The sequence below is a fragment of the Pleuronectes platessa genome, chromosome 3 (assembly GCF_947347685.1).
Source record: "Pleuronectes platessa chromosome 3, fPlePla1.1, whole genome shotgun sequence".
Lineage (NCBI taxonomy): Eukaryota > Metazoa > Chordata > Actinopteri > Pleuronectiformes > Pleuronectidae > Pleuronectes > Pleuronectes platessa.
Genome location: NC_070628.1, coordinates 4,511,924 through 4,532,486, shown reverse-complemented (window position 1 = coordinate 4,532,486; position 20,563 = coordinate 4,511,924). Strand labels below are relative to the sequence as shown.

The following is a 20,563-nucleotide window of genomic DNA, read 5'->3' as shown; positions in this document are numbered from 1 at the left end:
CCAGTAGGTCTCATTCACTGGAACATATTTCACATTGCACAACTGAGCAGCCGTTTATCAAACTCTTCACAGCTGCTCAAACCACACAAACACAGTTGAGTAGAAAATCTGTTGTTTTGAATTAATGGTTTGAATCAATGAAAGATATTCGCCCATGATCGAGGAAAGTGAGAAGACGTTGACCTTGATATTTAATACATCACGTCCTCGTAAACAGGTCAAACTGTAATCACACATTCTGCTCAGTCTTCGCCTTAACACTGCAGCCATGGCTTTTAAGAGTCTGCGTGTGTGTGTGTGTGTGTGTGTGTGTTTGTGGTAACAACTGTCCACAGCAACATGAAATCCACTTCATCTCCATGGAGTAGTTTACTCGCTCTCCCCGGGGGCTGCTAGATTAAAACATCTTCACTGCACTCGCTGAACCGTGGAGACTGGCCTCGCAGTGTGAGCAGTGGCCTCGTGCGCGATGAGATTTACAAACCAATTCTTCACGGTTTGGGGAACCAGCGCCGTGGACACAGGCTCAGAAGCATCGTGTTTATCTTCATAACTCAGAGACGTGACACGTGCGCTGGAAGTGAAGCAAAACCAGCAAAGAGACAAAGAGGCACAAGTTGCATACATCGTTTTTTAAAGAAACCTCTTACCCTTCAAAAAGAGTAGAAACAACAGGATGCAGATGTTTTGAAGCCTTGAGTTTGATATTCTGTTCACCGCCATCTTTTTTTTTTTTTTTAAATGAGTGACCACAGGTGGAGGAGCAGGGGGTGGAGCCTGACTGAGAGCTCAAGGACACTGCACGCCCACCTACACCTGCGACCTGCACCCATTGGACAGTTTGAGCTGTCAATCACGTGGTATTCACGTCTCGATGCATACTGCGCTTTATCGTCTATTTGACTGCAAATGGAATCATAATATACTAAATAAACATCATCTACTATTGAAGAAGACTTGAAACTAAAGATTGAAAACATAACGTTATAAATCAAGTTAGAAGTAGAGTCGTTTTTTTTCAAGTGGGTGCAAAACGCTTCCGTAGAATATGCTTCTATTTATAGGAATGATAGTTAGTCAGGTGACATAAAAGAGAGGAGGTGGGAAAACCCCTTTTTTCCACATTAGACTAAAAGTGTGAACACACATTTCCCTTGTTTTGTATTGAACCATCCAAACTACCAGTAGAAAGTTGCTGGTTCAGTTTTGCTGTCGACCTCTTGCTCGTCTCTAAAACTGTTGAAAAGCTCTATTGTTGTGTTGCTGCTCTTCAGGATTTGTGGTGTTGAACAGGAAACTGCTGTAAAGTGCACTTTACTAGCATCACTTATTCAACTGCTGAAGTGGTAAAGGTCACACTTGCTGTTCTCTCTCACTCTCACTCATCTACGGCCTATTTCAAAAAGCTCCACCTCAATTTTTTTGTGTGCAATTTGTGCCTTGTGTGATGCTGTGAGTGGTTGTTTCTGTTTCCCAACCATAGTCAGAGAGAGAGGAGCTTTTAAAGAGACATGTGATGTTTTTTCAGTGTGTGTGTTGTACTGGTTTGTGGATAAAAAGATTCTGCAAAGTTAAAAACCCTCAAGGACACCGCCCCCCCCCCCCCCCCCCCCCCCCCCATCATGTCTATCATGTGTTTCCTAGGTGTGTGCGTGTGTGTGTGTGTGGTGGTGGTGGGGGGGGGGGGGGGGGTCCCTTTTTACCACGGGGTCCCCAAGTTTACTTGAAACACTCCTGGCCAGTTAAATCAACACCGTGTCAATTGAACTGAGCCACAGCGCCCTCTGCAGCCACAAGTGGAAACTAATCCTGATGGCCTAAACTTATCCAAACTCCATTCTTAATTATGATATTTTAAAAGTCTGCTTGTTGAATATTGGCGACAAACAATGGGTTTTTTAATGACTTTTAACTCATCAACAGTTCGGCCTCACAGTTTAAAAATCATATTTCAGTCAATATGATTTTGAAAGCTTTTATTTTAGGTCAAAGTAGAACGTTGCTTAAAATGTACGAGACGTATTTTTTTATCTGAATCGTTGAAATAATCTTGTAATTTCAAAATGTTTCTAGTTCAGTCAGTCTCACCGTCCACAGCCTCCATGTTATGATTCACGCTGCCCCTCGACTCGTCTGTGATTCCTGCCTTCAGCTGTTTATGAGCTTTTTTATTTTATGTACATTTTTCAAAAGGTAAAAAAGAAAAACTCAGCTTAGTTTTTCCCTCCTCCATCTCTCCCCCGCTCCCCTGGGGCCTCTCCCCCCCTCCTTCTCGGCGCTGATGGGTTGACCGGCTGACGGCTGTGTGTTTTCGTTGCGGTCTCGATGTATCTTGGGAGACGCGGTTACGCTGGGAGAGAGGGAGGATGTGGGAGGAGAGGAGGAGGGTGTGCAGAGGTCCAGCAGGAAACAAGTGAGAGAGACGGAAAAGAACTGAAGACAGGATGAAGAACGAGGCAACACTTTAAAACACATGTTTTCTCTACAGGCTGACGCAGAGCTGAGATTCTACTTTCTGTGTTTCCTTGCCTAAAAAAAAAATACTTTCTGCAACTCAATCGATGTTTTGGCAGAAAGTTTATAGTTTTTAAAGTAATAAAGTCAAAAAAAGTATTTGCTATTTAACGGAGAGGGATTTGGGATCATGCATTATGGTGTTACAGTCTATATCATAGAAACAAACCATAATATGTGATGCACCACATGGAAGCTGCAAACTTCTTAGAATATAAATGTTCATTATTATATTCTCTCATTCATTCAGTCCCTCCTGACTTTGCTCGCTCACTTTTTCTCTGTCTTACTCGTGCTGACACACACTGACACACACTGACACACACATTGGAAAATTTGAGCATATTGTGGAACCCGAGTGTGCGTCACATCAACAACGTGGGCACGAGCGACACTTGTGGTTCAGTTGGTTTGTGTAGCATCAAGACACATCAAGGTGGGAGCTTCAGAGACGCAGGGACGTTGAGTATGACCCACAAACTCCATCTGACATAACAGATCCTCTAGATTTAAACTTTTTTTGCCAGATGACCCTGAACTCATCTGCTGGAACCCCCCCCCCCCACATTGAGGGGGTTGTGTTGATTCCCGCAGAAATGCAGGAGCGTGAAATTAAACCTTGAACCTTCAGCCAGGAGAAGACCCTGAATCATTTTGGGAATCGTGCTCAGCTCAAACTGAGGATCCTTTGTTATGGGACAACTTTGACTGTCGGCCTTGAAATGAAGACTGGGAAGGAGCCGGCCTTGCCCCTGTAATGTGAAACCACTTGTGTATTTATACTCTGGTTAATAGGGATCACGTGTTTCTTGTTTTCCCGCTGTGATGCTCATGGCTGTATGGGGACCAGTACCCCCCCGATGCCACAATGCTCTTTATTTTGGTGGTGTTGTAAAATAAAGAGGAAAACAGGGGGGAGGGTTAAGCATGTATGCTTTTCCTGTAGAAGAGGGAAAGAAAACGACCAGAGAGAAAAATAAGAGCCGAGAAGAAGGAGTGGATACTCAGCTCGAGAGCTTTGAAGTAGATGTGTGGGTTTTGCTTCTGAGAAAAGCACAAAATGAAATACATAACCATATGGAAAATCACAGTCTAACATTTAAACACCCTCGGGGCCACAGGGTGATTCATCACGAGAAGCAGCACTGCAGTTTCAGAACGTTGAAGTAGGTAAACATCAACCACATCACTCGAGAAAGAGAAAAGAGAAAAGAGAGATCAGACGAGAGAGATTCTGGCTGAAGAGAGAGAGATGACAGGAAACAGACAGACAGAGATGGAGAGGCCTCGTTAGGTTTCACTCGTTTGTGAGCGAGCGCATGCCGAGCGCTGATTAGCCTGACCCACATTCACTCCCTCTGAAAGTCCTGTTTAATCAAGGCTCTGAACGGCTGCGGCTCATCGCCACTGAATGCAGTTTAACACTGTAAAGAGGAAGTAAGGGGTGGGGGGGGGGGACTTGGAGCCAAACACACTCATTTGGATCAGTTAGAAAGTGAAGTTTACAAGTCAAACGTTTTTTTTTTTTTTTATCAACTGGAGGATTTTCAGCATTTTTGCAATCAGATGGTGGTGACAGTTTTCTCTCCTTATTCCTCCTGAAGCCAGAACACAACAAGACTGTAAATAAAACCATAGGATGTGAATGTCAATCATTGTTTGAGTGTGTGAGAGAGAGAGAGAGAGAGAGAGAGAGAGAGAGAGAGAGAGAGAGAGAGAGAGATACAGAACAAATAACAAACAAACAAACAACTAGATTTTGTTCCTTTACTTCGATCTCGCTTTAAAACATCTTTCTTTTGGAGACATGTTTTGGTGTCAAGCATCCACAGAAGTCAATAAAGTAATAACAATAATGGAAACACCCCAGTCAGAATTGGATTCCAACTGTCTCTGTAGTGTGAGAGATAATTTGGTGTGGGTTATTCTGTACTCCTACTACTTCATCTTATCTTCAGTTATGGGGAAGTGTAAGTTATTGATTGGACTCTGATGTTCCTTCCAATCTGTTGTGCTTGACAAAGATCATAAACAATTGGAATCTTTCATTAAACCGCTGAGGCTGACAAACCGTTCCCTTGCTGTTAAATGGCAAAAGAGTTTAAGAACATGGAACTGGGGCACAAGTGAGAAGAACCGTGGGAGGCTGAGGACTACAAGGCAGAACATGCAACAGCGGAGAAAAGGTCAGAGGGAGAAGTAGAAGCTTCTGAAAAAGACAGCACAGTGAAAGGGAGAAGGCAGAGAGCGACGCACAAAAAAGAATAAAACCGAGTGAGAAAGAGAGAGAGAGAGACGAGGCAGAGGGGCGAGCGAGAGGAAAGAGGATTCAGAGTTACTTAAGAAAGATGAAAAATAAGCAATATGAGAGGAGGATATGGGGGATGAACACACACAGACCCCAAATGACCCGCTAAGCCACATGATGGAAAACTCCATCATGTCAAGCTTCAGCTGAAGAGACGGCATGAAAAGACCTCAGTGATGTGAGGGAGCGGGGGGGGGGGGGGGGGGGGGGGGACAGACGGACAGAGGAGGAGAAAATTGGATTGAGAGAGCGAGGAAGATTTTAGAGTGAGAGAGAAGAGATGAAGGAAAAGAAAGATAGAACGAGAGGCGGACTGAGAAGGTGCTAAAGTCCGATAAAATAAATAAAGTCTGCTCCTTCTCATAGTTTCAGTCATAATTCCAGTCAGCAGGTTATTAATAATCATACATCTTGTGTCATAACTTCTCCTCCAGTGGCTTTTTCATTGAATTACAATGAAGTGAAAAATCTAAGTTTATTCCATGACAACCCAAAGCCGGCCTGGTGCGATGGAGCTTCAGCGAAAAGTTCACAGAGGGTTGATCCAAGGTTTGACTCATAAATGCAGAGTTATTGGAGACAAGGGGACGACAAAACATTTTCCTTTTCCCCCAAATGCAACAGAAACAAGTCAGAATTAGAGATTATGCAAAAGACGGACACAGGACTCCACTTATACAAACTGAGCACTTGGTCCAAAGTACACGGCTCAAGTGTCCAAATACACGTCTGCTGGTTTAACAGCCAAACAAAGACGTGTGTCTGCACCAGACATGAGTCACACGTGTTATACTCTCTCCTGATTGGTGCATTTCAGAGACAACTGTCGGTAAACCAATCATCGTCCTTTCTCTTTGCACCTGCCTACAGTTGTGAGCCGCTGGGCGATGATGCAACACTTCTGACCTTCTGTAGCCCGAATGAAGAAGATGAGTGAACCTAATGTGCAACACTTTATATGTTCATGTACTGACGCTGCATGAGAGATCAACACAAACTAAAGGTATTTCTGTGTGTGTGTGTGTGTGTGTGTGTGTGTGTGTGTGTGTGTGTGTGTGTGTGTGTGTGTGTGTGTGTGTGCGTTTGTTCTGAAGTTTGTCCTGTAACTACTTAACATCTTGCACATGCACTGCTCCTCAGTAATTGGCTTTCATGTTCACAGAGGTACGCTCAGCTTTTAACTGGTTTAATGCTCTCGGCCATGCAAACTCTCTAACCCACAGATATACACAAGAAAGAGAGAGAGAGAGAGAGAGAGAGAGAGAGAAAGAGAGAGAGAGAGAGAGAGAGAGAGAGAGAGAGAGAGAGAGAGAGAGAGAGAGAGAGAGAGAGAGAGAGAGAGAGACTGCAGAAAGTACTTGTATTCATACACACACACACAGACACACACACTCCCCCCGCCCTTCCCTACATCTGTCTCTTCTACCACGTTGAGTTTCTGCATCGGGCCCAAAGGTTTCACACTGAGCTCTGAGCCAATTATATAAAAGTTTTACATCCATGAATCCAGCTACCAGATGAAAATGAGAATATTTTGGACACGTGAAAGGAAAACCTAACTTACTTCTCTTTACAAAATAAGATTTAGAAGAACCCTCTCCCTCTCTGTAAAGCCCCCCCCCCCGTCTCAAACTCCACATCAAATGAGCGAGGACATGAAATCCACATCTGCAGCCAAGTCCTGCAGGAGACTCTGATCCTGCTCGGCCGGCTGTTGATGACATGCGTTCATACACTGGGAGCCAAGGGGAATGGGAATGGGACCAGTGAGAGAGAGAGGGAGAGTGGATTAACGTGGAACATATGGAGGCCGCAGGAAGCACAGAACTCCGATCGCAGACTTAAAGGAAACTGACGAGCGGCTCAGGCCAAACGGTCGTTCTGCGTTTGGGAAAATGTTCTGTAATGATCGGCTTTGAAGATCACAGGCGATGGAGTGAGTGATACCTGTCGGTCTCTTCCGTCCCCCCCCCCCCCCACACCCCCGGCGATCAGCCCCGAGCGACGTTTAGCTCACTCATCGCTGTGCTCTGGTCTTTCTGATGTGTTTGTGTCTCCTGACATTCTGAATCCTCCTCAGAGGAGTCGCAGCATGAAATACAAAAAGTATCTTTGAAGTTCAAAGGGTTTTGTAACTTTTGAGTTGCTGAGATCCTGAAGTGACTTTTTCTTATTTAAAACAGAATTTAGTCAAAAGGTGTTCCTTCTTTTGAGGGATTCCAAATCGAAGACTGTAAATAAAGATGGACGACAGCTCCCCAATTGTTGAGCCAAAGGGTCTTGATCGCCCCCTGGTGGCCGGCTGCAGTGTAGGTCATAAACTCCGCCCCCATCTCAGCTGAAAGTTAAAAGTCATTTTTTCTGTAATTTTTGGTATTGTTCTTATAACACTGGTGTTCGTTCGAATGAACATTTTTCGAGTAAGTTTGTAAGTTTTTATTGGCTAACATAAGAAACCGGGTGAAATGACTGACTGACTCGTGATTGGTCTATAGAGTGTATAAGTGGGACTACGATAACCACGGCTCCAAAATCACGGATGAAAAGACACATTTGTCGGCCACGTGATGAAAGAGCCTTTGAAATGGTTGCGCCGCTGTGACGTCCTCAGATGAAGCCTCTGAACTGAGAAACAAACCTTCATCATTAATAACAGATAAATGAGATGATCCTTCCAGCCAGGCTGAAGATTCCAGCTACTACATATTCTACTCTGATGAATGTCTCTCTCTACACCGGTGCAGCTGCTCAGCGTCCTGCAGCCGAGACGTGAGACTGAATAAGAAGATGAATCAGGAACTGTGTATTTGCAGAAGAACACTGTGTCTCCCTGGTCGCCTTCTGTGGAAGCAACACAAGCCACTCCCTGAACATCTCAGGTTCATGCAGCCACAAACTCAAACAAACTGTTAAAATCATATATTTCAAAAACCTTCCAAACTCCACGCCCTCACTTCATGACACTTTAAATGGAGAGTTTGATTTATAGGGATTATAAACTTTCTGCATTCAAGCTTCCTGTTTGACACAAATCCGGTGTTGAACTCTTGAACTCGTGGGCTCAGCTAAGCACACAGAAGAAAGATGTCTCCATAAAGATGGATACTTTACGTCTGTAGTGGAGTTTTACTGAGGTTGCAGCTCCTGTTCTGCATTTAGTGGAAGTGGAATAGAGGAATGCAAACTAAAGCTATTCCTGCTGCAACACACAGAACAACACACGGGTCAAAAGTCAATATATTCACTGCATAGGTCATAAAACATTCTCAGACATGAACTCCAGATAATACTGTGCAGACATGAGTCAACCGAGATCTCATCAGGAGATTCTCAGCTCTCCAGTTCACACGGTGCAGAAAGAAAAGGACGTCTTCGTTGGATTCTTCTACGAGTCTGATTCCTCTTGTTCTTCTGATATATTTGTTTGTTCGCTTCTCCAGTTTTGCGTCTGTCGTCTATCTTTGCGTCCGGAGAATCCACCAGGAGCAAGTGAGCGTCTTGTCCAACATTCACCCTCTTGCGGTGAATTCTCTGGGCTCAGTCAGACGTTCTATTCTCAGGAAAAAAAGTAAATCCAGAGCTACTGAGCGCTGCATTCTCTCAAACCGCCCCTCTAGGTCATTACAGGAGAAACTCTGGTGTTCAGGCTGAAAACAGCTCAATTGTTGTTAAGTTGAGTTGAAGAATCAGTGCAGAGGTAATTTACAGAGCCTGTAGGAGTCTTGACGTCTCCGGGGCCTCGGGGGAGCGTCTCACACTCTTATCCGCCGGGACATTGTGTCCTCATTACAGAAGTACAAGTTCTTTTACCTCACACATGAGATTTCATTTCTATTCTCTGTGTGTTTGCTCCACTTTGTTGTTTCACCTCTGAGCAGAGCGAGGCGACGGGAAACAGGCCGAGCAGAACACGACCGGGACCCGGGTGAGAGGAGGAGGGCAGCCGAGGTGAAGCAGACCGAGGAGAGGGAGGGATTTAAAAACAGCACAAAGACAGATCACGGAGAATTTAAGAGAAGAACTTTACAGATGTGCAGAACAGGAGAAAAGAGAAAAGACAGCGACAGGAACACGGTCAGATCAACTCATGACATCATCCCTGGGTCCACTGGTTGGATTGATGTTTCCAGTGGTCTCCAGGACAAGCGACACTGGGCTGGAACATGTTGCAGGAATTTACTGAAGCAGCTAAAGTGCAGCAGGGAACAGATCATCTTCACTGGACACTTTAAAACCATCACAGCCTCAAGGCCTAGTGGGTTTTAACCAGTGAGAGAGATGAGCTGAAGCTGGCTTCGGGCCGAGGCTGCTGAGGGAGGGAGGGGCTTTGTTCCAGATCACAGGGTCTGCTTGTCAAAGCCCCCCCCCCCCACATTGATGTTTTATTATTCTGTTTTACCTGGGGGATTTTTACTTAACGATTCATCTCTACTGACGTTTATGTAGTCTTACAATTCCCAAATTACCTTTCAACAAGTTGGACTATACAGAATGTACTGTGGATTGAATATGAGTATATATATGTAGCATTATATACTGTCATATTCTTTTTGTTTACCATGTATATTTGCCTGTAAACATATACGCAGTCTACACTCAGTCGTCTTGTGCCACTGCTCTTTATATTTCTATAAAAACAACTTCTGTTTAAAAGGTGTAAATTATATATATATACTGTATTTTTCATTTATTTATTTATATGGATGCATTATGTCTCCTGATTCTCTTCTCTTCGGTGAGGGAATGATAAATTAAATAAATAGTTTTATCTTATCTTATCTTTTCTTATTTTATCTTGTATTATCCTGACTTATCTTATCTTATCTTATCCTGACGTATCTTATCTTTTCTTATCTTATTTGATCTTTTATTCTTCTTATCTTATCTTATCTTATTTGATCTTTTATTCTTCTTATCTTATCCTGACTTATCTAATCTTATCTTATCTTATCTTATTTAATCTTTTATTCTTCTTAACTTATCTTATCCTGACTTATCTTATCTAATCTTATCTTATCTTATCTTATTTAATCTTTTATTCTTCTTAACTTATCTTATCCTGACTTATCTTATCTTATCTGTTCTTATCTTATCTTATTTTATCTTTTATTTTTCTTATCTTATCTTATCCTGACTTATCTTATCCTGTCTTGTCTTATCTTATCTTATCTTTTCTTATCTTATCCTGTCTTATCTTATCTTATCTTATCTTATCTTATCTTATCTTATCTTATCTTATCTTTTCCTATCTTATCTTATCATGGCTGTTAAAACAGTCTATGGTTAAAAACACAAACCTCTACCAAGGCCAGACAGATGACTGTGCCTGAGACCAGCCGTGACCCCTGAGTCAGATCCCTGTCTGCAGCTCTCACCACAGTAACATCTGCTGAGGAGCAGTCACACGTCTGAGTGATGTTACCCTGTATTTACAGATGAGACATTTATGTGGAGCGTGTAAAAACATTAACTTTAACAAGCAGATGTGTTTTGTTTTTTTCTGTTTCTCATTCTTCACTCTGCGATAAGATGTTTCTATAGAGGATGAGACCGATGATGAGATGACAGGTTTATGCAGATGATGGATATAAAGGAAGTTTTGCAGCGAGGTGTGATTCAAGGACTCCAATGGGGGAGTTATGGGAGGTGGAAGGTAAGGGGCTGATTAAAGGAGAAGAAGAAGAAAAGAGTCAGAAAGATGGAAACTTCTGTGATGGGATGAATAAAACTCCCATTAGTCTGGACTCTCTGAGGAGCAGTGATGGATGTGGAGTTTAAGGATGGATGGACGGATGGATGGAGGAGGAACAGAGGAACAGGAGGAGAAGGCAGGACGGGAGGGGAGGAGATGAAGGACATTATGGAAGGAGTATGGAGAGAGAGACGTGTGTGTGTGTGTAAAGACAGAGAGGGAGGGAGAGAGTGTGTATGGAAGAGAGGGATTGAGAGAGAGAGAGGGAGAGAGAGAGAGGTTTAGTTCCTCCTCTGAGGCTGACACCAGCAGTCTGTCCTCCTCTTCCTCGGCTGCAGAGACTCCAGCAGGTAAGACAATCCTCCTCCACACACCGCGACCCGGGGACAGACACTTTCTGACGACATGTCCCGCTGCGCTGCGGGACAATAAGAGACCTGAGGTGTAAATTGATAAATAAAGAGAGGGAGGAGAAGAATAAGGAGGAGAAGGAGAAGAAGGAGAAGAGGAGGAAACACCCGGCGGCGCGTTTGCGTTCGTGCAGAGACGTGCAGGATTCTAGAAGTTATTCACAAGTCGAACAACTCAGCAGCAGTGTGTGTGGATGTGTACGTGTGTGTTATAAAGTTGCATGCACGTATTTATCGATACGTGCACGATTTTTGTGTGCGGGTGTGCGTGTTGTTTTGTGTGTGTGCATGTTGTGTGTTTTCAGCCGTGCGCGCGTGGTTTCTCCGGACTGCAGGCGCGTGCCAAACTGATGCTCTGGCTCTGTTGTAGACGTGGCTCCCTCAATGATTTCATTATGACTCCGTTGTTGCACGCGTGTGTGTGTGTGTGTGTTTGGGGGGGTGGGTGTGTGTGTTAGACAAAGAGAGAGAGGGAGAGAGAGTTTGTGTGTGTTTTTGTTTGTGTCAGTTCATTATTGGTGTGTTATCAAGATCATGGTGCAAATTGTGCTTGTTGCTGTGGGGGGGGGGGGGGGGGGGGGGGGTTGATGATGTATAACTTTAGAGAATGTTCTGTTCTCTTGTGTTGATGCTGCGGAGCTGAAGTTAGAAAACTTTGTGTTCATCCTCCCTGGTTCATTAAGTCAACACAATACACAACTGAATCTGATTAATTACTGTTCACGTGTGTGGCTCATATAAGTTTGAATGATTTATGGTTTCAGAGTCTGTGAAGCGTCCTACACCTAAGTTCACAACTTTCAAAATAACATCTCTTTGATTCAGCTGGATATAAAGCAACATTTTGCTTTAACTTTGTTGAGAAATTGTCAAAGAGGAATTGTTTTTCTGATTCTTGAGATCTGTTCCAAATGATGAAATACAAATTATCAAGTTATGAAAATGTTCTGGCGGCAGTTTTGGCCTGAGGTCCACAAGTTGCCAACTGCTGCTGTGGTTTATCCAAGGACATCGAAGAACACTAAACCTTGGCTATATAAAGATAAGTTTATGAATATTGAACTTGCTCTTCCTTCTATTCCTTCCACACACAAACAGACAGAGACAAATTCTCACAGTTGTGCGTTAATATTGTGTGATCCTCCAATTGCTTTAAATTAATTGCCCCCAGATTAACTTGTAGAACAAACTGTAGCTCTGACTTAAAGGTGCTATATGAATAAAGTTCATTCTTTTATCCCTGGTGCATGACAGGACAGGGCGGGAAACAAACACACAAACCCATATGTGGCACATCCACCTTGTGTTGAAGCGCTGATCACGTTGTGTCTAAGCATGTTTGACAGATGACAGAAATCCGCGTGTCAGCATTAGCAGTTGATCGGGGAAAAGAGCTTCTTGCCAAATATTTCATAACTTGGAGAATCAGCAGATGTTTTATGCTTGAGTTCTTTTGGCAAGAAACACAAGATAGTATAACTGTCCCCTTCTCTTTATAATGTATTAAGGTTTCTGAGGAAGTTGAAACACTCAATGAAAATTATATTATAGCTTTATAGCTTCTATTATTTAGTGTTCGAAGTCCTCAGTGTCAAATAGGATGGAAACATAAATCAGAGAGTTTCCTAGTGAGGTTTCATAATTTCTGGCAGCGGAGCTCAGCAGCTTCTACTGGTCCGTTTATTTAGACTGTGTTTGTGTCTAATGGGAGCACAGTTACATCAGCACTTTTCTATTTTAGATTCAGTGGTGCTAGGCTGCCATCATTTAAAGTTTGAAAGTTATTACATTAAACGTATCATCAGCTTCTTTTAAAACCCGTCTGTTGTTTTTAAATATGTCTTTAGTGTGTCTCTGTTTTAATCTGACTGGTCTGTGGAGAACAGCATTTTTCTTCCAGTGTTCATTATGGAATCACAATAAATTAAATTCTGGCTCTATCAGCTAACGTGATAACAACATAGATGGGTGACACATCTCTACTTCTCTCCCACGACCCAGAAATGAACCCAATACAAACTTTGACTTGTCCCAACTCCCAACATGGAGGAGACAACATTTGTCTGTTGTTGCAGTCAGTGCAAATTAACAGCGATATGAGGAAATGAATGATAGAACTGTTTCCTCTGACCCGAGCCTGACTGTGACAGTGAGGCAGCAACAGTTATGGTTATGTTTTATCATCAGGAGCTGGAGAGAAATATGGAGTTACATTTTCTCCGAGTGGAGCTTCATCCATCATCTCAGGTCGTGTTCACATTCATCCGTCTCAGTGAAAGCTTCAGGGACTCTCTCCTTTATCTCCCCCCGGCCTTCTCTCCTCTGTTTACTTTTATTCTTTAGCTCCAGCTTACCTGTCCAGCCTTTTGTATTTTCCTCCTCTCTTCACTGTAGATCTCTTCTCCGATGATTTATGTCGGCATGTGAGGAACTGGAAGTGAAGACGCTTAACGTGGGGATTGATGACAGGAAGCTGAGGGAGACAAGAGGGAGTTTATTGATGAAGTTGAATGAGGGGAAAAAGTCAAAGTCATGTTTTAGTATTGTTTTTTACAAGTGATACTTATTTTTAAACTCAAGGACAATAAACTGGGACTTGTGTTTGTTAGTCTTTGGCTAATAACAAACCTCGGCTATCGTCTGATGACAAATTATCCACTGGGGACAATGTCCAGTATCTTTTGGGGCTTCCTGTGTAAACAGTGGGAGTTTGGTTCAAGTCTCCTTCTTCTGCTCGCTGGTCACTGTTTACAGTCTGACTGAGGTGTGAGACTTGAGTTTGAGTTCAGAGGGTCAGGGGTTGACAGCATTGACCCAAAGATCTGGTCCCTCTGCTTCAGACTCTGCAGATTCACATCTAGAATCTGTTTATAGAAGTGCAGCAAACTGTAATTATGGTTAATGTCAGAGTGAGTCTCCTGGAAATGATTCTAGGTCAGTGTAATGTCCTCCTAAGTTATAGTAACACAACTGTGGGTGTGTTTGTGTTTGTTTTTATTCCTAGTTGGAGACTATAGGAAACGAACTGGGACTAACATTGAGTCTCTCGTGGGTAGAGGCTGCTTTTCATGGGTTAGGTCTTAGTTTTTTGGGGAATTCAGGCTACAAGTGGTTTAATAGAAGGGTTTGGACAAGTTGAGGGCAGGGATGTGGTCTGATGGTTAAGGTCAGGATAAAGAAAACATTATAAGAAGACGTTAAATGTCCACACACCAGCTGACGCTCACAAAAACTTCTAAATACATCCAAAGTAATGGCACGGACTCTTCTTCAGACATCGGAGGAGAAGCCACGTCTGAAGAGGGGCCGGCTCCCAGAGCAGCATCAGCTGGTTTGAGGACATTTCTTATCTCCTGGTTTCATAAACTTCCCAAGGAAAGCATTATGTCAACGAGTTGTTCCCCACAGGGATAGTGTGTGTCTGTGTGTGTGTGCGTGTGTGTGTGTGTGTGTGTGTGTGTGTGTGTGTGTGTGTGTGTGTGTTTGTGTGGGGGTATGTGGGGAGGTTTCGATGAGGCATTCCTAGGGAAGATCAGCAGCTCATATCGTCCTTGGAAAAGTGTGTGAATGTTTGTGAGAGAGATTCAGAGAGCATCGAATAACTGCTGATGTTTTTATATTCGATTCGCTCCAGGTGTGTGTGTGTGTGTGTGTGTGTGTGTGTGTGTGTGGTGTGTGTCTGTGTGTGGACGGTCAAATACATGTTTTTTACATCGCTCTATTCGAAACTGGATCCCACATACGACACACAAGTGTAAATCTCTGGCTTTGACCTTCAGTGAATAAATCAAAGGAAACTCAGGGACTTCCCTCAGACGACCTGTTCTACACTTTGAGATGATTTAAATCTGTTGGTTGTAATTTACGTTTTTCGGTGTGAAGGCTTTTCTCTTAATCCGACACGTGGAATGAAGGATTTCCCACATTTTCCAGAAACCTTTCAACAGCTGCCAGAGAATAAATGTGATGAATTCATGCTTATTAAGAACGAAGCAGAAGTGTGAGCTGGCTGAGACGTCCTGGCTGCGATGCACTTTGATCAAACTGAGACATCTGTTCCTGCAGAAACTTTAATCTCTGCTACTTTTACGATGGATTTCTCTGGACGGACTAAACATGGGCACAAAACCACGAGTCTTCCATCAACGCCTGGGATTTACTGTCAGAGTTTTAAAATCCTGAGTTGAGGAAACCTTACAAAATCTAACAAGTTTATTCTGGAGATATCTTGACACTTGGCCAGTTTTCCACATGAATGTAATAAAATACACAACTAACTAACACAAACGATTTTGGTTTTGGTTTCATGGCTTTTCGTTCTCTAGCTGGTTGAACTTAGAGACCTTGGAGGCGGGGCCAGTGGCTGAGGATCCCTTCCTTTGATTGGTCATTTAGATTCCACTCCAGTCGAGTAGCTGATCATCTGACAGATTTAAAGACCAAAGGAAACCATGGTGGCAGCTTTCGTTCTAGATCTAGACTCAGTCTGAAGAACCTTGTGGCTGAGCTGCTGCTGCACAATATGAATGTCCAATTTACCATTCTTCTCCTTTAACTCTTCCCTTCTTCTCTCCTCCCCCTCTCAGGTCAGTGAACACCATGATGGTTTTGTGCCTGAGGCTGCTGTGGCTCCTCCCCCTGGTTTGCTGTGTCCCCTCCCCCTCCCGCCCCCCCTCCAGACTCTGCAGACGCTGCTGCGACCACATCGAGCCGTCGCCGCCCACCGGCCAGTACCAGATCCCCGAGGTCCGCACGGTCATCAACATGACCATCCTCAAAGGTGAGTAACTAACTGACCGAGGAATCCACAGGTCGTGAACCTCCACCTCCTCCACGTTAGCAGAGAGGACACGTAGCAAACTTATAATTCAGAGTCCAGGTCAAATCTCATTTTAGGAAGTTTTTATCGCGCTGGTATTTGTTCAAGTAATAATTCTCTCAGTTTGAAAACCTCTGGGAAAAGAGAACGAGGCAGAATAGTGCGAAAAGAGATTAAATAGACAAAAGTTTTTCGACAGCTACACAATCCGAGAGTTTTGTGAGAACATGTGTTTTGGATTTCGGAGACGTCGCAGCCAGCTTCCATCTGATGAGTCATCACTCTGTTGTTTAATCTGCTGGTTCTTGGATTAGTGAACATGCCAAGTCTGATCTGACCCACCAGCAACCCCCCCGAAACCAGTCCAACTGCTGGACCACAAACCAAAGAAATATCCTTCTGTTGGTCTCTCACACACCAGATACTAGCACACACACACACAAAAACACTCTCACACACACACACACACACACACACACACACACACACACACCAGATACTAGCACACACATAGTTTGGATTAATCAAGGCTTTGTTACACCACAGAGAAACAGTGAAAGTTTCCATCTGAAGAACTTCGGTCCAACTTTTAATTTCTTGGACACAGTTGGTTTCTCAAAAATACTTTCCAATGAGCCACAAACTCACTGCCCTAGGTCGCACAATGATCTGCACCACTGCACATGAAGTCCTGGTAAAGTTGATTAAGGATTAACTCTCCAAAACTCCACCTTTATCACACTACATCACATGTCATTGACCTCAACTTAGTGCATTCAACATTTAAGAGGTGGCCATTTGGGTTTCAGGATCTTGCCCTAGGGCACTTTGGCATGCAGATGTAAAAGACTGGAATCGAACCTTCGACCTTCTGGTATAAAAATACAGTAGTTTCCACTGTGGTATAAAATGTTTGTGGCACGATGTTGATGCAAACAAGATCAAGTTGAAGAAAGAGCCTCCCTCCAAACTCCATCAGCAACTTGATTTATGATCCCTGAAGGCTTGAGTGATTGTCTGGTTGTTCATTGGTGGGAGACAGGTTGAGGGTCACTGCAGGAACCAGGAAGTGACTTCTCTCAAAGTGGATACTTCAGTTTTACAAAGACTGAGCAGGAGGAAGAGGAGTCACCAGGCGGCCTAGTGTGTCTGAGTTCAGGACGAAGGATCAGTTCCATATATGGCTGTGAGAGCAGAGGTGGCTGCTGAGCTGCTGTTTGTGGAAAGAGTCTCGTCTTGGGTTTGTTGTGTGGGCAGACAGATCCCTGTGTGTGTGTGTGTGTGTGTGTGTGGGGGGGGGGGGGGGGGGGGGGGGATGACTGTGGTGAACTCAGCCCATGCTGGGCTCACGTCTTGCCTGAAGGGAACAAGGCTCCCTCCTAGAAACAACAACAGAGATGTGACGAGAGATTCATGTGTGGCTCATGGTTTTGAATTCACCAAGTTGATTTAAAAAAGATTTATTCAGCGCTGCATGAAGGGAAAATGTGTCATCCCTCATATAACATGGTCACTTTCAACAGTTTCAATAAGCTGCAAAGTTTCTCAGTTTATTGTCGAGGGAATGTTTTCACAGCTCTGAGGCATTTTTATTTGTTTTACATCTGCTTCATTGAGATGTGAGGATGGAGTTTAAGCAGTGATGCTTCAGTGGGTGGACGTTGGCTCAGTAATCATTTTCAGAGCATGTTGTCAGGTCCCATAACCCAGATGAAAACCAGTGTGCCATCAAAATGCCATCTTGTGCCAAAGACATGATCTGGAACGCTAACCTCGGATGTTTCTGTTCTTCTCAGGGGACAAAGGAGACAGAGGAGATAAAGGGACACCTGGGAAGCCCGGTCTGGAGGGCACGGCCGGCTGGCGAGGACCCTCGGGCACTAAGGGCAGCAAAGGCCAGGCGGGCTCCCCCGGGGACGCCTGCAAGATCCCTCACTCCTCCTTCTCCGTGGGCCGCCGGAAGGCCCTGCACAGCGTGGACTACTACCAGGCGCTGGTGTTCGACACCGTGTTCGTCAACCTGGACGAGCACTTCAACATGTTCAAGGGCAAGTTCTACTGCTACGTGCCGGGGGTGTTCCTCTTCAACATCAACATCCACACCTGGAACTTCAAGGAGACCTACCTGCACCTGATGCACAACGACAAGGAGCAGGTGATCCTGTACGCGCAGCCCAGCGAGCGCTCCATCATGCAGAGTCAGAGCGTGATGCTGAACCTGGCGCTGAACGACGAGGTGTGGGTGCGACTCTACAAGCGGGAGCGGGAGAACGCCGTGTACAGCGATGACGTGGATGTTTACATCACCTTCAACGGGTACCTGGTGGCGCCGAGCCTCCAGTGAGAACCTGGGAACAACCAGCAGATCGGCACAAAGCTCTGGGTCGGATTATTTACTTTTTTTTGGCCGTGGATTCCACTTTGTCCCAAAACAGATGAAACTTTACAGGACGTTACAAGTTTGGTGCTTTTTTCCTCTCAGCCTGGAAATGAACAAACGTAAACGAGGACTTCCCATAAAACATATTAGAATCAAAAGGAGCAATAATTAAGAGGAAAAGGTAACGAAGCACACGATTAGGAAAGAATGTTGAGTCACTTCCTTTGTGCCAGAAATACAATTTTGTACAAAGCCCACAATGTTTCCTTCTTCTGTGCTGAGCTGCTTCTCCTCTCACATCAGGGACTTTGTGTTAAAGTTCTCTCACTTGTCAGGAATCATGAAATCTGTGCAATCGTTTTTATATTGGTGCTGAGATGAGCAGTGAGATTGAAATGTGTCTGCTCAGCACGTTTGCTTGGTGCCTTTCAGAAGAACAGTTTAAAGGGTCAGTTCAGCCGTCCTCACTTCTCCTCACTTCTCCAGACAGAGTGTGGCCAAGCAAATAGTTTAAATAGATGTTACATGATGATTTATCCACTGCAGGAGATTTTAAAAACGTTTCCCTCACAGGCCCACGACCTCAGAGGCTTGTAAACGAGCTAATTGGATGGAATATGATGTCGGATCCAGTTTAATTATTTCTAGAAATTAGTATTTTAAACTTAAATGTGGTTTCAATGACTTTAAATGTCTCCCTATGATATTTCGGCCCTGGAGTGTTTTTAGCATCAGATGCAACGTTTACCTCTAGAACCTGTTCGTTGTCATGATGTTCTCGTTTGTCCATCACGAGCAGAAGGTTTAATTTGAACAGGGTGATGGTCCCGGTGGTCTCGATGCCTGTAAACTCACTATCACTGGTATCTACTGAGTTTGTGCTGAGTCCTACCTGCCTGATGAAGACAGTAAAATCTTTATGGATGGTCACCGACCACCGACCAGGGTACAGACCAAATGACGTTAGAACAACCGAGCATCGATTCAGGTGAAATTGATCGGTAAGAGAAAAAGTTAGATCATCTGGGTGAGAGACCAGGTCGACTCTATGAAGAGCTTTTACATAAGCATGATTCATTTCTGGTGTCTGTAATTGGAGGAAATGGTCGAGCTGTGTGTTTACGCTTTTCAAAAATACAGATTCTTCCTCTGCCCACAAACCAGGTCAAAACATTTACAGTCAGATCCGTCTCAGAGATGCTGATCCTGAATCTCAGACAAAATCCCTGATCTATGAAACTAAAAAACTAAATTGACATTGAGACCGTTTTTGAAAGTTGCCGTAAAATAATTTGTGCCATTTCTTGAACTGACCCTTTAAACGTGAACATTTCATAACATATCAAAAAATAATAAAAACAACTGTGGTGCTTTATTATCAGATGCAGGAATGTGTTATGGTTCTTGATGATGAATTGTCATGTATTGTCACAGACTGCAGATCAGTGTATGTAAATAGTTGTATAATAGCTCATATCTGTGCGAACACTTAATGCTGTTGGGGCTGGACTGTGTGTGTTTGTGTTTTTATTATTTCTCCTTCTTTGTTGTTCTGCATCACTCAACATCCTCCAGACACTTGATTAGAAGAAATTAAAGGTTTTCATCATTTTCCAAAGAACCAGACGCCTGTTTCTGCCAATCACACGTCACACATCACATGGTCACTTTCCTCATCCCTGTCCAGACACCAGAGTGCAGGAGTTGACTCACCATTGAGCCGGGAAATGTTTTTTTGTGATGTAACCTTTAAAAACCGGCCAATAAACAAAACAAAGAGAGAAGCATTCGTCAGCGAGCCGGCTCCATCTGCTCGGCCACGTCTCCCATTAGCTGTAACACCGTCCTGAGGGAGCTTGTGCTGGAGGGAAGGCAGACTGCAGCGCTATAAATACTTTAAGCTCCGAGTGGAGATCTGAGAAGCTCTGCAGGGAAACAGAGCAGGACACAACTCAACAGTTTCCTGGATCATCAGCTCAGACCAGTGGGGGGGTGTTCCAACATGCACAGTAGGAGAGATGTTAGTTCAAGTGAGCACAGGCTGATTCAGTTCACTTCATCATATATATGTACAAGTGGGTCAAATGAAATGATTTGTTTTGGTCCAGTTCAGGTTAGTTTGGACTTAGTTCTGTCATTTGAGCAGAATATTTAAACATTTGTTTGAAATCTAGAATAACAGCAGAGAGAATAGTTAACTGAGCTCTGTGGGAATCGGTCCTTCTTGTTTCTGTGGAATCTTGATCACAAACAAACAAACAAACAAACAGAGGTGAAAACATAACCTCCTTTAAGGTAAAAATGCTTTATGACCAAATCCAGGTAATAAATCAATCAAACCTAAACGTATAAATAACCACAAACAGAAAGTTTCCACCTAAAACACTTTATTCTGTATTCACGCTCGATTTGTTTCCCATTAAAGATAACTGCACACACT

The 20,563-nt window shown here is 43.8% G+C and overlaps 1 protein-coding gene across 1 annotated transcript; it reads left to right on the top strand.

Annotated features, from left to right (window-relative positions):
• The first annotated feature begins 10,622 nt into the window (after positions 1–10,622).
• Positions 10,623–19,744, top strand: c1qtnf6b (C1q and TNF related 6b). The gene is made up of 3 exons (XM_053418512.1): positions 10,623–10,864; positions 15,511–15,704; positions 17,540–19,744. The coding sequence occupies exons 2-3, from the start codon at positions 15,524–15,526 to the stop codon at positions 18,085–18,087; spliced, it is 729 nt and encodes a 242-aa protein (XP_053274487.1). The 5' UTR covers positions 10,623–10,864; positions 15,511–15,523; the 3' UTR covers positions 18,088–19,744.
• The last annotated feature ends 819 nt before the right edge of the window (positions 19,745–20,563 follow it).

Coding starts and splice junctions, on each gene's coding strand:
- c1qtnf6b (XM_053418512.1), top strand. CDS start 15,524: ATGATGGTTTTGTGCCTGAGGCTGCTGTGGCTCCTCCCCCTGGTTTGC. Junction 15,705..17,539: donor CAACATGACCATCCTCAAAG/GTGAGTAACTAA, acceptor TGTTCTTCTCAG/GGGACAAAGGAGACAGAGGA.